At 40.1% G+C, this 23,749-nt stretch overlaps 1 protein-coding gene across 3 annotated transcripts in view; it reads right to left on the minus strand.

Annotated features, from left to right (window-relative positions):
* Positions 1-1,223: 1,223 nt before the first annotated feature.
* The window catches only part of HACL1 (2-hydroxyacyl-CoA lyase 1), a 31,225-nt gene continuing 8,699 nt past the window's right edge, over positions 1,224-23,749 (minus strand). Inside the window, exons 7-17 of one of the 3 annotated variants that reach the window (XM_015240131.3) lie at positions 23,040-23,134; positions 21,340-21,452; positions 18,956-19,091; positions 14,990-15,095; positions 13,548-13,631; positions 12,503-12,604; positions 10,488-10,642; positions 9,908-10,066; positions 9,004-9,111; positions 7,906-8,092; positions 1,224-1,382 (exon numbers count right to left, since the gene is read on the minus strand). In XM_015240131.3, the coding sequence (XP_015095617.2) occupies positions 1,350-1,382; positions 7,906-8,092; positions 9,004-9,111; positions 9,908-10,066; positions 10,488-10,642; positions 12,503-12,604; positions 13,548-13,631; positions 14,990-15,095; positions 18,956-19,091; positions 21,340-21,452; positions 23,040-23,134 (1,278 nt within the window). In that variant the 3' untranslated portion in view covers positions 1,224-1,349. The remainder of the gene's footprint in view (positions 1,383-7,905; positions 8,093-9,003; positions 9,112-9,907; positions 10,067-10,487; positions 10,643-12,502; positions 12,605-13,547; positions 13,632-14,989; positions 15,096-18,955; positions 19,092-21,339; positions 21,453-23,039; positions 23,135-23,749) is intronic. The other 2 variants (XM_072944713.1, XM_031677412.2) reach the window with 2 other exon arrangements.

Consider the following 23,749-nt stretch of genomic DNA (forward strand, 5'->3'; position numbering starts at 1 on the left):
TACTTCTTTAAAATACATTCTTGAAATCGGCCCACTGGGTCAAGTTATGGAGTATGCACATTTATGATTGCAAACACCAGCACTGCTAGAGTTACTCTGTGGGTTCCTGTACCACGTTCATCTTCCAACCAGCACGGCAGTCCCCACTTCACCTCACCCAACGCTGAGAATTATCATTTAAAAAGTGCACTGCCAAGCAGCTAGGGTGAAAAAAGGTTTTTCCAGTTTAACTTACAATTCATATTTATTCATACTCATACTTTTATGGATTACTTGTGTACTTCTGTTAATCACACATTCATGTCCTTTGCCCATTTTTCTAATAGTGTATTAATATCTTTCTTATTTATAAGAGTTCTTTATATATTAAGGCTGTTGATTCTGTTGGTCTCAAGGTGGCACACATAAAGAAGGCTGTTAATCCAAATATACCCTGAAATTATTACTTTGGGTGTGGTGCAATAAGTCATTTCCAGAAAAACAAAACAGAACAAAAACCCAACTCGTAAGTGTAGGACAAGCCCCATGAAATACAGAGGCTTGTTACGGAAACGACAGGCCAGCCAAGAAACAAGCACCACTCGGAGGGTTGGAGTGCTCAGAATTATTATGCCGGCGGGCTCAGAGGGGCTTCTGCTCCGAAGCTCTGAGCACCTCCAAGACGTGCACATGAGGTTTTATAGGGTAAAGTACAAGCTTGGGGTATGCGGCCAATAGGCACGGAACAGCTTTAGCAGCATTATCATCACAAAAGTGGAGGCGGGGAGGCAGCAAACCAACATTCCAAAGCCAGATATGTATCTTTGAAAACCCAGCTGGCAAGCAAAAAAACATGAACAGCAAACCAACACTAATTAACTTAGATTTACAAGTTAGTGCAGCAAAACTCAGATCAGTATTCCGATACTTAGATTTGTGAGCTATCTTGTTAGCCCAGCCCGGCTTTTCCTTCACAGCTAAGGTAGGAAGTGGTCTACAGACAAGCAGGGAGAGTCCAGGTACCCAACGTACAGAACACGCCTGGCACTGGACAGTTCTTGGAACTTTCTTCCTTGGAAGATGTTTTTAAAAGATATGTGACTTCAGGAATAGGTTTACTTAAAAGAAAACTGATGTGTAACAATGCTATTTAATAAACTCTTTTCATCTGTAAGTGGTTATTTCTGTGATAAGATACTGGTGGTAACTTTTAATGTTTTTTAATCAATTCCTTTATTATAAAATATCATTTAGAAATGTATTTTATTTTTCTTTGCACAACGATTTTAACATTACAGTAATGTTGCTGTGGAAAATAAAAGTCCACCTCACAGGAAAGAGAAAGCTCCTCAAGCCACTCACTGGAGTCTTCACATTTTAGAGCTGGTCAGCCAGTGAAAGTCCTAGAAAAAGAAAGACAAGCATTCAGTCAAAAGAAGTAACTGTCTCAAACTAGATCCTGTTTCGCTCGATCTAAACTCTAAAAGTCCCGCTAGCACCACGCTAGCTGCGATGATGGTGAATGAAGTCTGTCTTTGGTCTGGAGCGCTTCCCAAAAAGGAGCTAATAAAAATCCATCAGTGAACCTTGCTGTCTCGTCCTACAAAACAACCTAAAATCACTTTCTAGGTCCTCCCCTATTAATAGTAATCAGGGCACAAAAAAAACTGGAGTCTGAAAGCACCAGAAATCCATGCAAAAGAAGCGAGGAGATGGAGGCAGCTCACAGAGGGCCGAGCTCCCACGTCTAAGAACGAGGGTAGAAAGGCCAGTGCACGGAAGCCTTGCCCAAGACTAAAGTCATCGCACACGAGTGACCCGGCCACAGGCAGCTGTGGAGATTAGGGCCTCCCTGTATTATAGCGGGAAGCGGCCAGCCAGACCGCTCCCATGACAAATGGTAACCACTGGTCCGTTCCCTGTATCTGTGAGTCTGTTTGTTTCATTATATTCATTTGTTTAATTTTTCAGATTCCACATATAAGTGGTAATATACAGTATTCTTCTTTCTCTGACTTATTTCACTAAGCATAACATTCTCTGGTCCATCTGCCATCCATGTTGTTGCAGATGGCAGAATTTCATTCATTTTTTTAGCTGAGGAATACTCTGTTGTGTGTATATATGCATATATACATATATATATACAAACATATGTACATATATACACATCTCCTTTATTCAGTCGTCTGTCAGTGGACATTTAGGTTGCGTCCATGTCTTGACTATTGTAAATAGTGCTGCTCTGAACACTGGGGTGCACATATTTGTTCAGATTCATAGAAAACTAGAGGTGACCAGTGGGGAGAGGGATGGGGGAGGGACAAGATAGGGGTATGAAATTGAGACACACAAACTTCTGCATATAAAAATACATGTTACAAGGATATATTGTACAGCACAGGAAACATAGCCAACATTTTATAACTTTAAATGGAGTATAATCTATAGAAATTCTGTACACCTAAAACTAACATAATATTGCAAATCAATTATACGTCAATTTTAAAAGAATGACAAATGGTGATGGACACACTCCATCAGTAAAAAATCAACAGCTTAGAAACTATAATGTGTTTGGAATTCTACTGGAATGAAGATTAAAAAATGTTAAGTGGTACATGCAAAAAATATCAGGATAATCTTCATCAAATCATAAAAGAAGAAATAAGAACTTGTATTTTTCCAGCCACACCCACCCCAAATTCATAGAGAACTTAGAGAATAGACCTTTCAAAGATCATTTAGAAAGGCAGTGCAGGGACAATCTGGGCCTCTATGTGACCAGCACAGGTGTCAAGACTATTTTGTGTGTGTGTCCTGAACGTGTTTACCAAGCCTCTTGTGGCTTTAGTTTCCCTAGGACTCTGACACCCTGATGCCCGGAGGAGGGCGTCCTGGGTTGCAAAACTAACATCCCAGCCACATACTCAGCTGCAGACAAAATGCCATGAGATTTTAAGACCTATTTACTGTGAGTCTAGCTAGCAGGAATCATTTCAACAACTAGATTTTCTTTTAAAAATATTTTTAAACCCATTTAAAGCCAAAAATTAGACAAATGAAACTAACTGTATAAAGTTAGTGGCATAACCACTTTGAGAAAAGTTATTATGACTTTAAAGCTCTGTATTTTCACTGTATAACTAAAGGAAAAAAACACCTGCAAAGATGTCTTAAATTGAATTTAGTAGGTTTATATTCGTACTAAAATTGTTATTTTGAAGCTATTACAATAGCTTATATAACAATGTCTCTGTGTGTGGTGCATCAGGATAAAATCAAGTAATTAGTATTGCTGGGAACTAATTTTTTCACAGTAAGAAAATGAGGTGTCAAAACAAAATCAAAGTATTAAAAACTTCAACAACTAGATATTTTAAATTAAAAAAATTTTGGGGGGATTTCTTTTTTTTTTTATTGAGTCATAGTCAGTTTACAATGTTGTGTTAATTTCTGGTGTACAGCACAATTCTTCAGTCATACGTGAATATAATATATTCATTTTCATGTTCTTTCTCACCATGAGCTACTACAAGATACTGAATATATTTCCCTGTGCTCTACAGTATAAATTTGTTCATCTGTTTATAGCTACTAGTCAGTATCTGCAAACCTTGAACTCCAAGTTTATCCCTTCCCACCCTCCTCCCTCATTAGATTTTTTTTTAAAAGGCAATCATTAAAGCCACAAAGGTACAGAGTAGGTTCTGAAAGTTGTGAATCCGACCTAACAAGAGTCTGCCTGCTTGCTCCGCACAGATCCCTGCTAATGCCATCTCCCCCCCACCTCTCTCTGCTCATCACCCCCCTCAGCATCCTTCTCCCCAAGTATCTCTTCTCTCTGCTCTGAGAAGAGCCCAGGGGAGGCTATGCCAAAGCCTGCCTCTGTCTCTGTGAAACTGAAGTATAACTGACACATAACATTACGTTAGTTTCAGGTGCACAACATAATGATTCGGTATTTGTACACATTGAGAAGTCACCACTATAGTAAGTCTAGTTAACACTCATTACCGTACGTAGTCACAAAAATTCTTCTTGTGACGAGAACTTTTACTATCTATTCTCTTAGCAACTTTCAAATATGCGATACATTATTAACTATAGTCACTATGCTGTGCATTACATCTCCAATGACATATTTGTTTTCTATACCTTTTGACCCCCTTCACCCATTTTTCCCATCGCCACCACCCACCCCTGGCAACCACCGATCTGTCTCTGTATCTAGGAGCCTCATGTTTTTGTTTGCTTTAAATTCCGTGAGATTATATAGCACTTGTCTTTCTCTGTCTGACTTAAGTCACTTGGCATAACGCCCTCAAGGCCCATCCATGTTGTTGCAATGGTAAGATTTCATTCTTTTTTATAGCTGAATAATAATCCAACTTGTAGGCTGTTTCGTATCTTGGTTATTGTAAATCCTGCTGCAAGGAAAATGGAAGTGCATGTATCGTTTAGAGTTAGTGTTTTCATTTTCTTCACATAAACACCCAGAAGCGGTACTGCTGGATCACATGGTAGTCTTGCACTTAATTTCATGAGGACCCTGCATACTGTTTTCCATAATGGCTGTACCAATTTACACTCCCACCAACAGGGCACAAGGATTCCCTTTTCTCCACATCTTCACCAACGCTTATTTCTTGTCTCTTTGGTAACAGCCATTCTAACAGGTGCGAGGGGACATCTCATCGTGGTTTTGTCGTGCATTTCCCTGATGACCAGTAATGCTGAGCATCTCTTCATGTGCCCGTTGGCCATCTGTATGTCTTCTTTGGAAAATGTCTACTTATATTTTCTGCCTGCTTTTACACTGGACTGTTTACTTTTTGCTATTGAGTTAAATGAGTTCGTTATATTTTTCAGATACTAACCCTGCATCACACAATATAATTTACAAATATTTTCTCCCATTCAATGGGTTGCCTTCTTGTTTTGTTGATGGTCTCCTTTGCTGTGTAGAAGCCTTTTAGTCTGATGTGGTCCCACTTGTTTATTTTTGCTTTTGTTGCCTCAGCTTTTGGTGTCAGATTCCAAAAAAAAACTACCTCCAAGACCAATGTCAAGGAGCTTACTGCCAGTTTTCCTCTAGGAATTTTATGGTTTCAGGTTTTATATTCAAGTCTTTAATCCACTTTAATTTTTGTGTAAGAACATGGTGTAAGAATGGCGTAAGAACATGTTCTTATTTCATTCTTTCCATGTGGCTGCCTAGTTTTTCGAGCACCATTTACTGAAGAGATTGTCCTTTCTCCATTGTATATTCTTTTCCCCTTTGTCATAAATTAATTGACCATATACACTTGGGTTTATTTCTGGGCTCTCTATTCTGTTCCATCAATCTATGTGTCTGTTTTAATGCCAATACCATACTGTTTTGATTACCAAAGCTTTGTAATATATTTTGAAATCAGGTAATTTAATGCCTCCAGCTTCGTTTTTTCTCAAGAATGCTTTGGCTAATTGAGGTCTTTTGTGGTTCCACACGAATTTTAGGATTGTTTGTTCTATTTCCAAAATGCCATTAAAATTCTGATAGCAACTGCACTGAATCTGTAGAATGCTTTGGACAGTACTGACATTTTAACAATATGAACTGTTAAAATTCCAATCCATGAGTATGAAATATCTTCCCATTTTTTCGTGTCTTCTTCACTTTTTTTCATTTATGTCGTATAGTTTTCAGAGTACAGATCTTCCAAGTCCTTGGTTAAATTTATTCCTAAATACTTTATTATTTTTGATGCAATTGTAAATGACATTGTTTTCTTAATTTCTGATAATTTGTGGTTACTGTTTACAAATGTAACAGAATTCTGTGTATTAATTTTGTATCCTTCAACTTTGTTGGATTTATTTATTCTAACAATTTTTGGTGGAGTTTTTAGGGTTTTCTCTATATAGTATCACATCATCTGCAAATAATGACTTTTACTTCTTTGTTTCCAATCTGGATGCCTTTCATTTCTTTTTCTTGGCTAAGTGCTCTGGCTAGGACCACCAATGCCATGGTGAATAAAAGCGGTGAGAGAGAGCATCCTTCTCTTGGTCCTGATCTCAGAGGAAGCTTTCAGCTTTTCACTGTTGAATATGATCTTAGCTGTGGGCTTGTCATATATGACCTTGACCATGTTGTGGTATGTTCCCCGTACATCCACTTTGAAGAGAGTTTTCACCATAAATAGATGCTGCATTTTGTCAAATGCTTTTTTCCTGCATCTATGGAGATGATCACATGACTTCTACCCTTCACTTCATTCATGCAGTGCACACACTGACTGCTCTGTAGATGCTGGGACACCCTGCACCCCTGGCATAATTCCCACTTGGCCACAGTGTGTGATGCTTTTCATGTGCTGCTGGGTTCAGTGTGCTAGCGTTTTGTCACTTAAGGCTGCTGTTTCCTACCTGGTTTTCTGTCTGGATGGTCTATCCATTGATATAAAGGGGGTGTTAAAGTCCCCTACTGTCACTAATATTATTGCTGTCTGTTTCTCCCTTTAGGTCTGGTAATATCTGCTTTATATATATAAGTGCACCTATGTTGTCTACATAAATATTTACAAATGTCATGTCCTATTGTTGGGTTGGCCCCTTTGTCATTATGTAATGCCCTTCTTTGCTTCTTATTACAGTTTTTGTTTTAAAGTCTATTTTATCTGATACAAGTATTGCTACTCCAGCTTGCTTTTGGTTTCCATATGCATGGGTCATCCCTTTCTATCCCTTCACTTTCAGTCTGTGTGTCCTTACAGCTGAAGTCAGTCTCTCAGAGGCAGCACACAGATGTGTCTGGTTTTGGTATCCACTGAGCCACTCTATTTATTTTGGTTTGAGAATTCAATGCATTAGTATTTAAAGTAATTATTGATACATATGTCCTTATTGCCCTTTTATTGTTTTCCAGCTGTCCTATAGTTCCCCTTGGTTCCTTTCACCAAAATCCTTAGTATCTGTCTTTATAGAACAGAATTTCAGTAGAATTCTATACATTTTATAGTTTCCAAATTAGCTAATTTACATTTTATTCATTGTCCAGGAGTCTATTTGCCCATGTGTCCACTGCCTTGTTCAAAAAAAGAAAAAATCTTAACAGCAGATACGTGTATAAAGAACCAAGACAAAAATTATTGTGCTGAAAACAGCACATGAAATGCAAGGTGTGAGCGTGGAGGACAGGAATATAAGAGAAAGCAAGTAGCGGGACCAGGATCCGAGCACAAAGTTAAGTGTGAACAGCATCTTAATCTGGGCTTGGAGAGGAACATACTACACACTGTCATTTATCTTACCGCTGTCATCCACACTGTGGTTTGCTTTTAGAGGCCAAAGTAACTAACTGTGAATGTAACCGCACAAATCACTCTATTAGTCTCACCTCCACTGTGCCTCCTCTACCCTCTGCCCTCCAGTCACGCCGGCCTTCTTGCAACTCCTCAGACTTGCGTGCTCCCTCCTGCCACAGGGTCTTTGCACATCTCTTGCCTCTTTGCTGAGTTTGCCCCTACCTATCCTTCATTTAGGCATCATTTCCTCTGAGAAGCCTTCCCTGTGACCTCAGTATAAATCTGATTGTTTTGTTTTTCATTCATTCAGAGCTGGGTTTCTTTCCTTCAGAGAAACTGCCTCATTCTGTTGTGACACATTCAGTTGAGAGGTGACTCGTCTGTACTTCTCTCCTGTTGGACAGTAAACTCCATGAGGTGAGGGCTGAGTCTGGCTTTGCTCACCATGCTATTCTTAGCACCTGACACAGCACACCTAACACACATCTCAATAAATATTCATTGAACAAACAAATCAAAGTGCTAAGTTCAGAAATGGTTTAGAAAGAACTCTGTAAATTACAGGGTGTTCTATGAGGTAGATACTTTTGGGGGTGGGAGGGGAGATGCATTTCTGCTTAGCAATTGCCTTTACCTGGGCCTTCCGCATGGCCTGTGGCTCAATCATGATGTTGATGAGAGAGGGTTTAGTTGTGTCTTCCAGGCTCTGCCTCAGGGATTTCTGCAGTTCTTCTGGTGTTTGTACAAAATACCCTTTGCCTCCAAATGCAGTCATGACCTGCTCATAATGTGAGTGTGGCAAAAGACACATCGGAGGGGCTCTGTAAAAGGAGGTCACAAGTTAAGAAAAAAGTCATTCTCCAAAATAATTCATGGAAAAATTTTGACTGAACAGAAAGATACTTTTCTGCAAACCGAGATGCCAGTACATTAAACGTCCCATACATTTTGTCTTGTCTATATGGCAACATCCAATAGAACTTTCTGTGATGATGGAAATTTTTTACCTGTGCTGCCCAGTACAGCGGCCACTGGTGACCTGTTGTGGTGAGCACCTGAAATGTGACTAGTTAAAAAGAGGAAGTGAATTTTTAATCTAACTTAAATAGACACATGTGCCTAGTGATTACTAAATTGGACAGTGCAGGCTACACTGTCAACTATTATGAAACCCCTCAAAAGAGAGGAAAAAAAAGGGATGTTGACTACAAAACAGTAAGCAAAACAACAAATGAAGTCAGCGAGGCCTCAGTAAGCACGCCCGCTCCCTTGCAGCGGACTCAGATTCACAACCCTCATACCCCATAGCCGGCCACACTACTGTCTCAGTTTGCCTCTGTCAACAGATAATCAAGACTGAGCCAAGTGGTAAAAGGAAACATTTCTGTATCGTAAGTAATATTTAAGCATCCATATTCCTACATGGTGCAGTAGGAACAGCAGGACTGGAAGCATTTTGCTATAAGCCCTTTCATTAACAAGGCTTAGAGATCAAACTCATTCACCCAAGTCTTCAGTGGCTTCCTGATCATAAACTCTTTATCGAAGTGCCCAATCAACACTGGATGTGCAAAAACCAACCATGAAGAGCGGGTTCCTGCCCTTCAGAGGGGCTGACCGTGCAGGCAAGCAACACTTACACCCGGTAAGCACATTCCAATACAGCGAACTTTATAAAGAGAGATTAAAATAGATGCAAAAAAGTAAATATACATTGTTCTGAGTTACTTACGCTGTAGTAGCATCTCTAGATTTTAACATTTCCTTCCAAGTATCTGTATCCAAACCTTGGTAAATTCCGTTATTATTCACCACCAAAAGTATGATTGGCAAGTTGTACCTAAAATTGAGAGCAAAATATAGAGGAAATCATTCTTCATTCTAAGGCAATTCCTTTTCATGGGACTGAAATTTTAACTTGGAAAATGGACAGCTTTCTATCAGCATTTTTGTAATATTAGGGGGAAGACTGAAAATTAAGCATTTGTTGTCCTAATAAAGACTATGAAATTATTAACAGAAATATCATGGGGTCGTAGAAAGAATGCCAGATTTGGGGCTGGCAGACCTGGTTCTGCCACTGTGCAGTTATGGACCTCGGGCAAATCACCGAGCTTTCCTGAACCTTGGTTTTCATAGATCCCGGTGTCAGTAAGAATGATACTTTCCATACTTAGTACCCTCTCAAGCACCTAGATTATCTCAATTGTTCCTCACAACTGTCCTCTAAGGTAGGAACTAGTAAGGTACCCATCCCCACTTTAGAGGAGACTGGTCAAGCCAGTGTTTAAATCCAGGCCACCCGCCCCAGAGGCCATGCTCTTAGCCACCAAGCTCTGCTATCTCCCTGCAGAAAACAAGCTTTTTTCAGACCAGAATGTTTTCTTCAGTGACCTCAAAACTACCCCCGCCAGTGTGGCGAGTTTCTGACATGCAGTAAAGAGGTATGAACACACTGTCCTGGATAAAAGAGACCATCGGGTTATTTATACTAGCGTCCTCGGGACACAGCGCAGTGTGGAGCACAGGGCACCTGGCACAGGGTGAATGCTTGGTGTTTGCTAGGCTAATGGGACTTGTGTATGATTTTTCATATTCTGGAGAAAGAGATGCTCTGATTCAGGATGCTGTTTTACCTGCAGATGGTTTCCACTTCCATGCCGGAAAACCCAAATGCACTGTCCCCTTCCACACAGATGACCCGCTGCCCTGGGCTTCTATCTTTTGCCACTATGGCAGCTGCAATGGCAAACCCCAAACCAACTCCCATTGTTCCAAAAGTACCAGCATCAAGCCTGTTGGGAAACAAAGAGAAAATGAAACCCTCTGGGGCATGTCACAGATGGTGGGGTTGGCACAAATCTATTCAGTCACATGGCTTGTGGAAAAATAAATAATAAAAACACTGTCTTTAGTGTAAAGTTTTTAGACTGTAAGGAACTAATTTGTCAAGGATAAGCAGAATGAGCAGGAAAAATCACTGACTGCTTGCAAGACTGTGAACGCATCCTCAGAACACCTGGTATACAAGTTATCGCATGATCTCGAGGACATACCAAGGATAAAAATTCTACAAAACCTCACCTAAGAATACTTTAAGAAATACGTCCTTACACACTGGACATGGATAATTCTCAAATGTTTTATTAATCTGCTTTTTGTAGTTTCAAATTTAACACATTCTAATCATCAGAATTCCTTTTTTGGAAGCTGTACCTGTGCCGAGGAAGGTAGTTCTGAAGCACAGTGCGTCCAATATCCATAGTGTTTGCTCCTTCACTCACCACAAAACAGTCTCTGGGTAGCTGATCTTGAACACGGTAGAATACTGTGTAATAATTCATAGGCAGGGAGTTTTGGGAAGCTAATTCCTAAAGCATTAGAGGGAAATACAATCAAATCAGATTGACATAACAAAAATAAACAATGTCACTAAATATTTTGAAACTTACTAGGACACCGGCAACAAACACAAGTTAAGAGATTCCCAAGTGGCCTCCAGAGGGCCCCTGAGAAGCTGGCTGATCCGTGCACAGTCCCAGGGGGCACGCTAAGAAGAACAGGGCCCACAGTCCCAGTGTGGGACACAGTCAAATAAGCCAGGAAATGCCCCTCTTCCTGGAGATCCACAGTGCACACTAGCATCTTAAAGACCAAGACGTCTGGAAGTACTGGGTTAAACAAGACTAAACAGTCCTTCTTATCTGAGCACTCTCAGGAAAACGCTGCCTCAGAAAAAGTGAAATTTCTATTCTAGAATATTTTCATCTAAAATATGGCCCTATGCTTAAAAAAATGAAGTTGGGTTTTAGAAAATCTGAAAATCTGGGTCTTCCCCACACGCACCGGAGAATAAAGGGAATATGCTTTACCCTCCACCCTGGAGGGTCTCTGAATGGAGGGAAAACAGCAAGGTAAATGCCCGTGTCTGGCTGACATCTTTCTGCGCTGAGAGAAGGCCACGTGGGCTCTCGCAGCAAAGCCCCATCTGGTCCCAGCACTGCCTCTCCACCTGTGCTAGTCTGGTCCACTGGAGGTTATACCCACGATGGATGAGGGGCCCTCCTATACTCCTGCACCAGAGAAGAGAGGCAAGAGCCTTCCATCCTACACTAAGGTGATTCCTACGGAAAAAAGAAGGAATTAATCACGATACCACTCAGGAAATAGAACTAAGACTGGCTCTTGATAGGAGAAACAGTCACTGATTAAAATTTCAATGAAAGAATCATGTATAAACCAAGGCTACTTGTTTTGAAAATGTGAATTTATTCCAAGACAAGTGATGTATTAGGGAACAATATGAGCATAGCGGGAATTTCCTATTTGCTTATGCACGACTCCATCGATGAGAAAACCACACTCAGCTGAACCAAGATGCACAGGAACACGCAAAATGGAGGAAAAAATCAGAAACATCTTTCCTCACAATCAGAGCAAAAACATTATTTGTACATACAAAGACTTTAAGCAAATCCTGCAGAGTGGCTCATTTCAGGGCTAAGAGTGGATGGTTTGGTGGTTTCACCCATTACTACAATTTCCAAAGCCTTCAGCTATTGAGCAAAGCCACAAGTGCAGTTGAGGAAATTGCAAGTTTCCAGCAGCGATACAAAAGTTAATTGAAAAAGGAGGCTATAAATGTTCTCACCCAAAAAAAAGAAAAAAGAGAGAGATGCGAGGTGATGAGTGTGTGAATTAACTAGACGGGGAATTCTTTCCTAGTGGACATGTACGTCAGGGCACCATGATGCACCTTTAAGTATCTTACAGTTTTACATGTCAGTTTTACCTCAATAAGGCAGAAATTTTTTAAAAAGGCAACTATATATTAGATCAGATTTTCAATTTTGATGAAACACCTGTCTATTATAAATGCAGGCCCTGAAGGACTTACAACTTAAAGGTAGAAAAACGTGCCTCAGGATCTAAGGTTAATTGTGATTTGGTGCCAAGGTCAAACTGAGGACAGGGAGCCACAACCGTCCACGTGGACTCTGACAGCTGTCAGTGTCAGATCCCCTCCCTCCACACTTCCCAGGGACTTAGGGCTGCAGCCTTCCAATGCCCACTGCCACGAGAAACGTCACGTGCCATGTCTGCTGTAATACATGTACGAATGGGTGTGTGTATGTATGTAAGTGACTTCAGGAATGTATATGCCACGCTGTGACAGAACTAACTGAATTCTGAACTTGAAGTGTCCTTGGGTTTCAGTGGGTCCGTCTTACCTTAGATACAGCTTCATTGCTCTTTATCTTTTCTCTCAGAATTTTCCACCACTTGCTCTCTGGAGGATATTGCCATGGTGTTTTATCAAATTGTTCTAAAAGCTAAAAAAATCACAAATTTTTTTTCTTTTTTGAGAATAAACTTACATCACATTAGCATAAAAATCTCTTCTTATAGAAAACAGGACAGCTCTCCCATCCTGCCCTTCACATGGCTCATACTCCCTGCTTTCCTCTAGGCAGCAAACAACCGAGAGAAGACAAACAGATAACGTGTGAAGTTTTTGCCTGGTTCAGTGTAGACTTCTGCCAGATGCTGGGATTCCCATAAGACAAAGCAGAAGCATTACCCCCTCCACACCCCACAGGCAGGGGGCTCTTAAGCCCTCCTCTGTCTTTGACACTAGAAGGAAAATACTCCACCACAGAACAGAACACTTGCCGGAGGGCTCATAGCCCCCAGTACCTAGGGATTCCCATGATACAGGCCAAACGCTCCGGAGTGTTTTAATATGTGACATGTATCATCATGATAATAATACCAACTTGTCTCCAAAACCAGATTGACAAATGTGCCTATATTTTACCTCCTGTCACAGTGAAATGCGTAAGTTATATACGAATAATAACAATCAGGGTAAGTCACTGATTACAGTTTGAAGAGCAAAAATCTCCTTTTTTGCCTAAAGAAATACTAAGTTAAATTTTTTTCTGGTACATAAAGCCATTTTTTGGCTGTAAGCACAGTTCTTCTGGGAGCTGTATCACAATCCTTCAGATAGCTGAATCAGTTTACTGACTGAATGCCTTTACATTCTCAATTACCTTCCAAAAACGCTTAACTTACTCACATACAAATGTATATACAAGCAGTTGGATTTACCAAGTTCCCTAGTTATGTTTAAGAATAGCTTTCCATCATAAATTTTGTTTAAAATAGTTATTAATAGACCTGTCATCAAGTGAATCAAGAAGGAAACATTTTCAAGAACTGACTTCCCTGAAGGCCAATCACAGAAACTAAAACCCAGGCGAAAGCGTCTACCTGTTCAGTGACAGCATTTATGTCTCCTAGCAAGGTCACAGCAGGCCTTACATTATTTCCCAGCTCCTCTGCACAGATGTCAACCTGAAAAAGAGACGAGGCTAAAGAATGAGCCATGTGTATTCTTAAAAAATCTTTAAGACTTAAGACTGAATAAAGGGACTGTGTATGTGTAACATATGATAAAGATCTGATATTTAAGAAGTTCCTTAATAAAAGTAAAAATCCATGGAACTACATGAGTATCATGGCTAGTACAGAAGCCTCATTATCTTCCCTCATTTAAAAATACTCCGTAGAACTTTGGTATTGCTCCGTCATACCCACAGAAACGCATCTGACATGATCAACTCTGGTTCTGAGTCTAATCAATAGTAAGGTTCTTAATTACACAGGAATTCCTAGTCAGAGAAGGAGTTCTCAAATTTGAGCATTTATTAGAATCACCCGGTGGGCTTGTTAAGCCACTGCAAGAGTCCACCTCGGAGTTTGACTTCAGCAGGTCTGGGGAAGGCCCCCGAAGGAGCATCTTTAGCAGGTGGCCTGGGTGCTGCTGACGCTGCCGGCCCAGGAACCACGTGGTGGGGACCACTCCCAGGGCGCCGCGTGCCTGCTGCCCGTTTACTCAGAAGCTGCATTTCTGCATGGTCATGGGCAAGGGAAAACAGCTTTTGCCAGAAGGAGTAATTCAGGCCCCAAAGGGGGTGCCCTTTATTCTGTAACCAAGAGGGCAATCGAGAGGTGGCAGCATCTTCCACAGCAACCCAGGTCTCGCCTGTTTGTGGTTTTAGTTTCCAGTAGCCCCAAGGGGAAAGGGACTATTGGAAGTTGACCCCTGAAGAAGTAAAAGGTAAACGGAGAAGACGGTAACTGGAGCGGGGCCATCAAACCCCTTTGCACAATCTGCAGGGCCGACAGGTTTGCACGGCGCGGGGCAGGCAGCACTCCCCACGCGACTAAGGAAGCCGGCTTATGCGGAAGGCCGCAAAGACACAGGAGCTTGTTTCAAACACTCTGTTTAATGACACAGATAAAACCAGCTTGTTTATAGAGATTTCCAATCAAAGGGTGTTCAAAGATTTGGGGATCCCCAACAATGCTGAATGTTTTGTTCTAACCTACCATCCTACTTGAACCTCTTTTGTCTACCTTAGATACACCTGAACTATGAAGAAGAGGCAAATTATGCTTTTCAAACTGTTTAAGACTTAATTTTGAAAGGTATTCTGCGTAGAAGTAAAGTGGTATGTTATGTTTCACAGTCTTGAAAAGGCAGCTTACTTTGGTACCTATAATTACGTTAGACAATTTATAAAATTCTAATTTTATAAAAAGAAAAATGGTTGTTCACAAAAGCCAAGAAGAGAGTGGAGCTGATAATGGCTGAGAAAAGAACAATAAACTCCAGACAGCTCTGACTGAAACCTCTCCTCTCTGAGTACCTGGATAAACTTCACATCTGGCTGGTATCTTGGAGGCAGTCCAAAATGCAAAATCCAATTTAATCTGGCCCCAAATAACACAATTACGTCGGCCAATTGCAAAGCCCTATTAAAAAGAAAAATCTGATGTAACATAAAAAGCATATCTACATTCTTCCTTGAATTATTCTAAAATTAATTTCTAAAGCACTTGGAAAAGTATAAATAATTTGCAGCTTACACTAATCTTCAGAATCAGCATATGTGGTAAGTTTGATCTTTCAAACTGAAATAATTTATGAAGCCATTCCATTTAAGTAGTAATCTAAAAGATGAATAAGCACAGGAACACTACCGTAAGGCTGTTCATATACTCTATTTCATTTATAACTTTATATCATTAGAAAAATTAATACAAGTCTACTGTAGATAATCTGGAAAAAGCAGAAAAATATAAAGGAAAAACCAAAATCACCCAATATTGTCAACTTATAAACCATTGTTAATATTCTGGCATATCTTCATCTAGTTTTTTTTCCTGCACATGCACTTTCTTATAGTTGAATTTATATACTAAATACTGTCTCATGTACTTTTCCTTATCATAAACATTTTCCTTTGTCAATATGTTTTTCTTAAATACAAATTTCAAAGGCTACATCTTTTGCTGAACATATATTTCAAATTTATTTCACCTTTCCTCGACTGCTGGGTATTTTGTTTTTAATAGTACTGAGTTGCACATCTTTATTCTTGAATCTCAATACACACTTCAAACTGATTCCTAGAAGCAGGTATTTTTTTTTCTTTTAATAGACTATTTTTTTTTTAGAGTAGTTTCAGGTTTACAGCAGAATTGAGCAGAAAATACAGTTCCCACACAGCCCTCCCCATCCACACATATATACTCCCCTACCCTCAACATCCCTCATCACTGTGGCATATTTGGTACAATCAATGAACCAACACGGACACATTATTATCAACCAAAGTCCATAGTTTACATTAGGGTTCACTTTTGATGTTGTACATTTTATGGTCTTTGACAAATACATAATGACATGTAGCCACTATAATAGTATTATACAGAATAATTTCATGGCCCTAAAAATCTCTTGTGCTCCATCTATTCATTCCTCCCTCCCTCCCTCTCCCCAAACCCCTGGAAACCACGATCTTCTTATTGTTAGAAGCAGGTATTTTAAAAATGTAATTCATTTTCTTGAACTGCTTTCAAAAAATACTACACCAAGTGTATTTCTAAGTTTTATATATCTTAGTATGTCTGTCCACGTAACTTCAGTTTTTAAATTTTACTCTGACATCCACTCTGATATTAACATAGCAATCAACCCTTGCTTTCTTTTTGTTTATCTCATACGTCTTCACTTGTTTTTAAGCTGTATCATTTTGTCTCCAGTGTGGCTCTAATGCTATATATAACTGGCATTACTGTCAATCCAATCTAAAGTTTCTGCCTTTTTTCAGGAAAATTTGTCGTAACTGCTGTGGGTTTTGTCTTTTCTACTCTGTTGTTTCCCTTTTTTCTTATCTTTTTCCCAGAGAGGATCTAAGTTTTGCTTCTGTCTTCTGTGGTAGGTTATGATATTTGTCACAGAAATTCAGTTATCATTTCAAGTACATAGTCAAAAAAGCTATCTTCGTATACTGTATTGAGCCTGTGGGACCAAATTTAACAGCTAGAAGTGAAAGGACAGATTTGCTTACAGACACTCTAAAACCCTTGAAACTATTGATTCAATTATTTATAGCCTCTTGCAATCTTTTCTACACCATTAATGTCATTAATATTATTTTCTCAAAATTCAGCTGGAATAAAAATAAACCAGTTCAACCCAAGTAAAAGTATGTTAAAAAGTGTAGTAGTTAATTTGTGTACTGTACAATGAATGCTAATATGAAAAAAGTGAAAGTACAAGCTATTAACATAACATTAAATGGGCAACACTTAAAGACTGAGCAGCAAACATCACATTAAAAAAAACCTCAAAAGCAATTTAGGGCATGCAGGACAATATGAAAAGTACCAAATGCGTAACAGTAGTGAACTCCTGTTTCTTCACGGAGGGAGGAAATGGAATTAGGAAAGATACACAGGGACTACAAATGAATCCGAAATTGTTTTTGTTTCTCTACCAAAAAAAAAAAACCCTAAAGCAACAACATACTACTTAATACTATGTTGTATCTGCTAAAGTTTATAGTGGTAGTTATATCAGTGTCCCTTGAGTTATTCTCTAGTCTTATCTGTATATTTGTAATATTTCATAATAAAGAAATTAAAAGAAAAAAGTATGGTTAATCAAAAAGTGTGTTTTAAAAATCTGGAAAAAGACTTCCAGCGCCAGACAAGATTGGGGACGCCCACTCCAGCCAAGCTCTCCCACTGATGACAACGGAAAACCCTGAACAACTAGAAGAAGCAACGACCTGAGGCTTCTGCAAAGTAAACAACAGCAGGTGGCCCCGGAGGGGTCAAAGAAGTGACCCTTACGGGTGGCAACTCTCCAAGGTGTTCTCCTCCTTTATCTCCCGGTGGGGACTCACAGCAGTCCTGTCGCAGAAATAAAGGGCAGCAAAAACTTGGAAAGGAACCCTGTCTTTTTGGCCATAAGGTCAGGAAAAGGGACCCTGCAACACCCAAAGCACTGAATTCTTCCTTTTTCTCTGTTTCTCTCTCCCAGCCGTGCTCTGAGGGCAGCACAGCGGCACCGTGGGAGGCCCCAAGCAGCTAAAATTCCAAGAGATACTCCATTTTTCAGGCAAGAGGAAACAGGAAAAGGGGCCCCTGTGGTCTGACGAGTACAGGGCACCCCCCTTACTTGTCATCTTTCTTCTTTTTCTTCCACTTTGCCTCAAAGGCAGCCCCAGTTGTGTGGTGCTATAAGGTGGCAGCAAAGGCCAGGAAAAGGGACTCTGTGCAATGGGGGTGGGGGGTGTGGTTGGCCTATGAGAGAAAAGAAATCCCTAGTTCTGGGTATGAACCAGCACAAGTCTGGGCTCACTCTTGGGCTGGGCACGTGCAGACATACCCAAAGGAGCACAGCAAAGGCTGTGAAAAGTGAACCCACCCTGGAATCAGGCCTCCAGCAAGTAAGACGGTATCTGCATGCAGTCTGAACCCAACCTGGCTAACTGCTTGCTAAAACAAACAAATCATTCTGCAGAGGGTTTCAATATGACCTAGAATTTCACGACATAGTATTCAAAATTCTAGGATGTAATTAATACAAAACTATTCAATACACAAAGAACCAGAAAAATGTAACCAATTCAAAAGAAAATATAATGAATAGATACCAATTTTATTGATGACTCAGATATTGGAACTAGTTAACAAACACTTTAAAGCAGCTATCATAATTAGGTCCCATAAGGTAAATAAAAATACTCTTGCAATAAATGGGAGGATTACAGCTCTTAGCAGAGAAACAGAAAGTATAAAAGACAAACAGACTGAAAAGACTTAAACAGTTTTTCAGGGACCTATGAGATAATATCAACATGCCTAATACTTGTGTTACTACAAAAAGGAGAGACAGATTGGTATAGAAAAGATATTTGAAGAAATAACAGCCAAAAACTTTCCAAATTTGGTGAAAGGTATCAATGTGCAGATTCAAAAAGATGAGAGAACCCCAAACAGGATAAACTAACACAAAATCATGTCCAGACACGTCATAATCAAAGTGCTAACCAAAGATTTAAAAAAAGAAATCTTGAAAGGAGCCACAGAAAAACAACACATTACACAGAGGGGAACAGATTAGAGTTCTCGTCTGAAACCATGAGGGTCGGGAGGCAGAGGACAGCACCTTTAACGTGCTGAAAAGCCTAAGAAGAAACAGACGTGCTTGCAATGACATGACTCTTTCAGAACGTCTCCTAGACTCATTAAAGTCACAGAAGACTTTACATCAGCCTAGAATCCGCCAGGCGCTGTGTTTAGAACCTGGAGCCACGTACCTGGATCTGGCAGCGGCCACACAGTTTGGATGGTTGTCTGGGATGACGCCCTTCCCCATGGGGGTGGGCAAAAATGGCAACCGACATCGCTCCACCAGTCTCCTGATGCCCTCCTCGGCGCGGGCGTAAGCAGCACCTGCAAGAGGTGCACGTGCACCGGACAAGTCAGTTCGGCTACAGACACTGGGGCCCTCAGGACAGTTCACGTGGCGCGGCTTTCAGAGCTTCTCAAATACTGTCCTGCTTATCCACGGCTTAACGCCGAAACAAACTGTGACAACGGTTTTCATCTTTGGTGTTTTTAAACGTTTAAGGAGGCAACAGTTCTAGTTTCCCCCCAACTGACATTATCAGTTATTCTCAAGGATGTCTACCCCTAGACAAAGCCACACCTCACCCCTCTTGCTGCTCTTAATGGCCATTTCTGTGCTACGTTCCTACTGAAGCACCACTCACAGTTCCCTGGCCGCACCACCTACTGGTAGGTGCAGGTGGGCACGAAAGGACTTTGTCCCGACAGGGAGAGGCTCTCTCTAACCTCATGGGTGGCTCCCACCATGGCCACCCTGGACTGCAGTCTCTGGGTCTAGGTATGGAAACTCTAACAAGGGGCACGAGTTTCTAAAGCTCCAGGGATCGCCACACAGGCTCTATGATGCTGTGACTGCAACAGCACTAACCCGACTGGGTCCCATTGTGTGTTTCTGCAGTTGTGTGTCTGCAGAGCAACCCTAGGCCTTATGCCCTCAGCGCCACTGAAAACAACTCACTGTTTGAACAGAGAAATGACTTCATTTCTGATGCCACCAAGGCTAGCGTTGTAGCTATTTAACTCTGTGCTCTCTCTCAGGGTTAGTAGAATATTACTCCATATCCACAAATTAAAATTCTCTACCGAATCCCAGTGAACAGTGTAATGCCTTCAGATTCAATATAATGCTCTCCACTGTTAAAACCACCTCAGGATCTTTTCTCATTCACAGAGGATAAAAAATAGTTCCTTCTTTTTAATACAGAAAGTTTCCCTGAATCCTTCCTCTTGCCTCGGTTTACCTTTGTCCACTCGGTTCTCCTTCCTTGACTGCCTGTGTTCTGCGTCTACTCAGTGGCCTGCCACCCACTGTTCCAGGAGTGGCCACAGCGCCATCTCCTCTGGTAGTCTTTCCACACCACCTACACAGCAACACCGCCGCCGCCTGAGAAGCCACCTCCGCCCTCTGCATGTCACTGCAGAGGACACCATGCTCACTTGCTATCAGGTCCACCCACCTCCCGGTAGGGACCTTGGTTCCTCTACGTTCCTCACAAATGGTTTCTGTGGTCCCTGCCGTACTGCAAGCGCTCATCGAATGCTGGTTAAAGGAAGAATGAAAACTAGCATCCCCTGAGCTCTTTCCACCTATTTTGTTGTCTAATTATAACAACACTGTTGAGGTAGCTAACATCTCTCTTTTGCAAGAAAGGTAACTGAGACTCGGCAGTGTCTGCCGAGATCACAGAGCTAATACATCAGACAGCTGTATTCAGCTCAGCTCTGACTTCACTTTTTTCCTGTTATCCATCATTTTTATTAAAACTATTTTTAGTCTCTATGTAGTTAGTTCCTAAGTATGATCACTGACTGGCATGGGCACAGGTGATTCATAGCCCTTCAGTTCTGGAACACGTAACAGACACTATGAGGAGCATAAGCTGGTACTACACCTTGGGAGAAAGCTATCAGACTATATGCACCAGAAGTCTTAACATATGAATATGTTTTCACTTAATTTTCCTTCTGGGAATCAATCTTATATCCTAAATACAGAAAAAGCTTTAAACACAATCAAGTTTGTCACAGCTATTCTAAATAAATAAAAACTGGCAAAGATTTAAATAATTTGCCAGTCAAGTATTAGTATATACATGAACAGATATGAAAAATTACACGTAGAAAAAAATTTAAGACCATGAGAAAATGTTATTATAAAGTTAAATGAATTAAGTATAATATAAAACTTTCTATATAATATGATGACAATATAAAATATACATGCAAAAAAGGAAAAGAAAGGTACTACGTGTTAAAATGGTTTTCTTTGTATGAAGGAATTTCTTCTTTCTAATCTAGATTTTCCAGATTTTAGTAATAATTATATGTTATTTTTATAATGGAAAAAACCACATTTTACTCATAAGACCAAAGAAATGCAACAGGCGATATTCCAGGCATCCTGGAATAATTCTGATTTCAAAACTAATAAATAATGCTAAGTGGATGAAGAGAACTCGCATTCTAACGTTGAACATTAAAGCAGACACTAGTAAATCACGTAGAGCATTGCTGAAGAGAGCCAGCACCCTCTGGAAAGCCTGGCAGGAGTCAGGGCTGGGCTCGGGGCTACCTTTCCCGACGATCACAAGGGGCTGCCTGGCGCCCCGAATGACGGACGCGGCTAGACGCACAGCAGAGGCCTCCGCCATGCAGACAGGAGGAGGCGCGCAGCACTCCACGTACCTGGGGGTGCAGAGCTCTGTTACTGAAAAGTGGTCAACTGAGAAAACACCAGACACACAAAGAGGCAGGAAAAAACAGGATGGCAAGCTCCATGTTCCCACCGTGTGGACTCAGCTACTACAATTTCACATTTGCTTCACACATACACACGTAAACATGCATACGCATTTCTTCTTGAACCAGTTTAAAGCAGGTTACAGCTAGTAAGACTTCAGAACTTCCACGCAGCTCCAAAAGATGGAGACTTTCTCCTATATAACCATAATATCCTTGTCACATCTGGTAAATCAGCAGTTGTTCCCTAAGACCATCTAACAGCCAGTCAATGAGTAACTCGCTGGCAGGAAATCTGAATGAATGGCTTCACATTATAGCAGTAGCTGTTGTTGTAGTAGAAATCAAAATATACTAAAAGCTAATATTTAATATCTACACTATCTGCCATTTACTCTCATTTAATTTTCAAAATAATGAGATTAGGTATTACCACTATCTCCATTTCACCACTGCGGGGGAGAAAATTTCACAAAGTGACTTGCCCAGGGTTCCCAAATGGCACGTGGCAAAGACTGGATGGAAGCACGCTGTTCTGTGTCCAAAGTCCATGCTTTTAACTACCTCACTATATACTTCCAGTCCCTGAGCAAGTCAGTATTTCAGTACCACAATATGCATTAGTAAAGAAAGTATTAAAACTGTCATAGTTAAGTATTTCTAGACACCAACTCCTCAGTGTTTTATTTCATTTATCCTAATTAATAAACATCATATTGTACAAAACTTTGGCATATAATATAAAAAAAAAGGACATACAAATCTTTGCAAAGACTTTAAAGACGGCTTACAGGGTTAACTTACCTGAGGCACCTCTCCCCACAGCAATATTATTTTGATTGTCATGTTTCGGCATTATGAAGAATAGATACACTTTTTGTCTGACTCTCCCACATAGAAGCCACTCGGTATCCTGAGTGTGCAGCAATGCCCACTGTCTCTCTGTAGTCCCTAAAGGGCCACTTGGTCCACGACAGCAGGAATCTGCTAAATGGTACTCATAGTGATGCGTTAAGCCGTGTGCCCATCCTTACCAGGGGTGACTGAGACACCAGTTTGTTGTACTTAGTGTTCACTCAGTGTTTACTTATGGAACTTAAAGGAACTTGGCACAGCACAGTAACATCTGGTATCGGAATATTTTTAAATCACAGAGATAGACTGAAATTTTTCATGCTGAGTTCTAATAATTTTTCAATAGTCACTTCATCTCTTGGTTATACTATGAAGACTCTAAACAATCATACTACATTAGGGAGGATTAATTTTTTATGGTTACTGGAAGAATAATTTCAAGCGAGGATTTTGAGAAGCTCCAAGTATTCGATGAGTAATTAAACTCCAAAATAATTACTAAATAATACCATTTTAATTAAGAGAATTAAGCCCTTGGCTAAGATTCAGTTTAATTACTAAATCATCAAAAGTTAAGACAAATGAAGATTAACTTATAAACTGCTAGGTAAATTCTTTTTAAAAGGTAAGCATTATGGTAATACAATTAAGAAAGAACTCCAGTTAACTATTACTCACTTTATAGAATTCACATTCACCTGGAGGCTGACAAAATCTGCAGGTATGTCAACATAGCAAGCACCTGGTCGACCATAAATACTGCTTCTCACTGCCTGAGTTTATTACAAGTGGAAGAAAATATTTTTAAAATCTCAAGCCTTATTATATTCCACTCAAAGGTAAATTAAAATCATGAAATGAACACTATTTTAATTTTTCTGGATATCCTTAGTTGGAAAAATAAGCAATTCTTATTAAAACTGAAATGTCCTCTATTGATTGTATACATTTTAAAAGATTTTTATTTAAAAGAGGAGAGGTAAGAAAGAAATTACTCACTTAAGGCTTAAAATTCATGTTCTATTACACTTTAGTCTTAAAAATTATCTACTAGGCTCTGCCTGCCAAGTCTTTATTACCATGCACTTTCACCCACTTCCTAATTCTAATGATTGGGCAAAGGTTTCAGAAACTGTGATGTTGTAACAGGTGTCAAATGGTTTCTGCAACACATGGCTTTTGAAACAGTGCAACTGTAACTTCACGTATAAAATTAATTTATAATACACTACTTAATCAACTAAGAGCTAGTCTTATACGCATCAGTGCTAATTTTCAAAAATAATCTTGCAAAAGCATAAGAGAAAGGCACCCAGGGTTTCATATCCTTCCTTCTACTTTTCCGTAACTTAAAAAAAAAGTGTTTTAAACTAAAGAAAAGGAGGAAA

The sequence above is a fragment of the Vicugna pacos genome, chromosome 1 (genome assembly GCF_048564905.1).
Source record: "Vicugna pacos chromosome 1, VicPac4, whole genome shotgun sequence".
NCBI lineage: Eukaryota > Metazoa > Chordata > Mammalia > Artiodactyla > Camelidae > Vicugna > Vicugna pacos.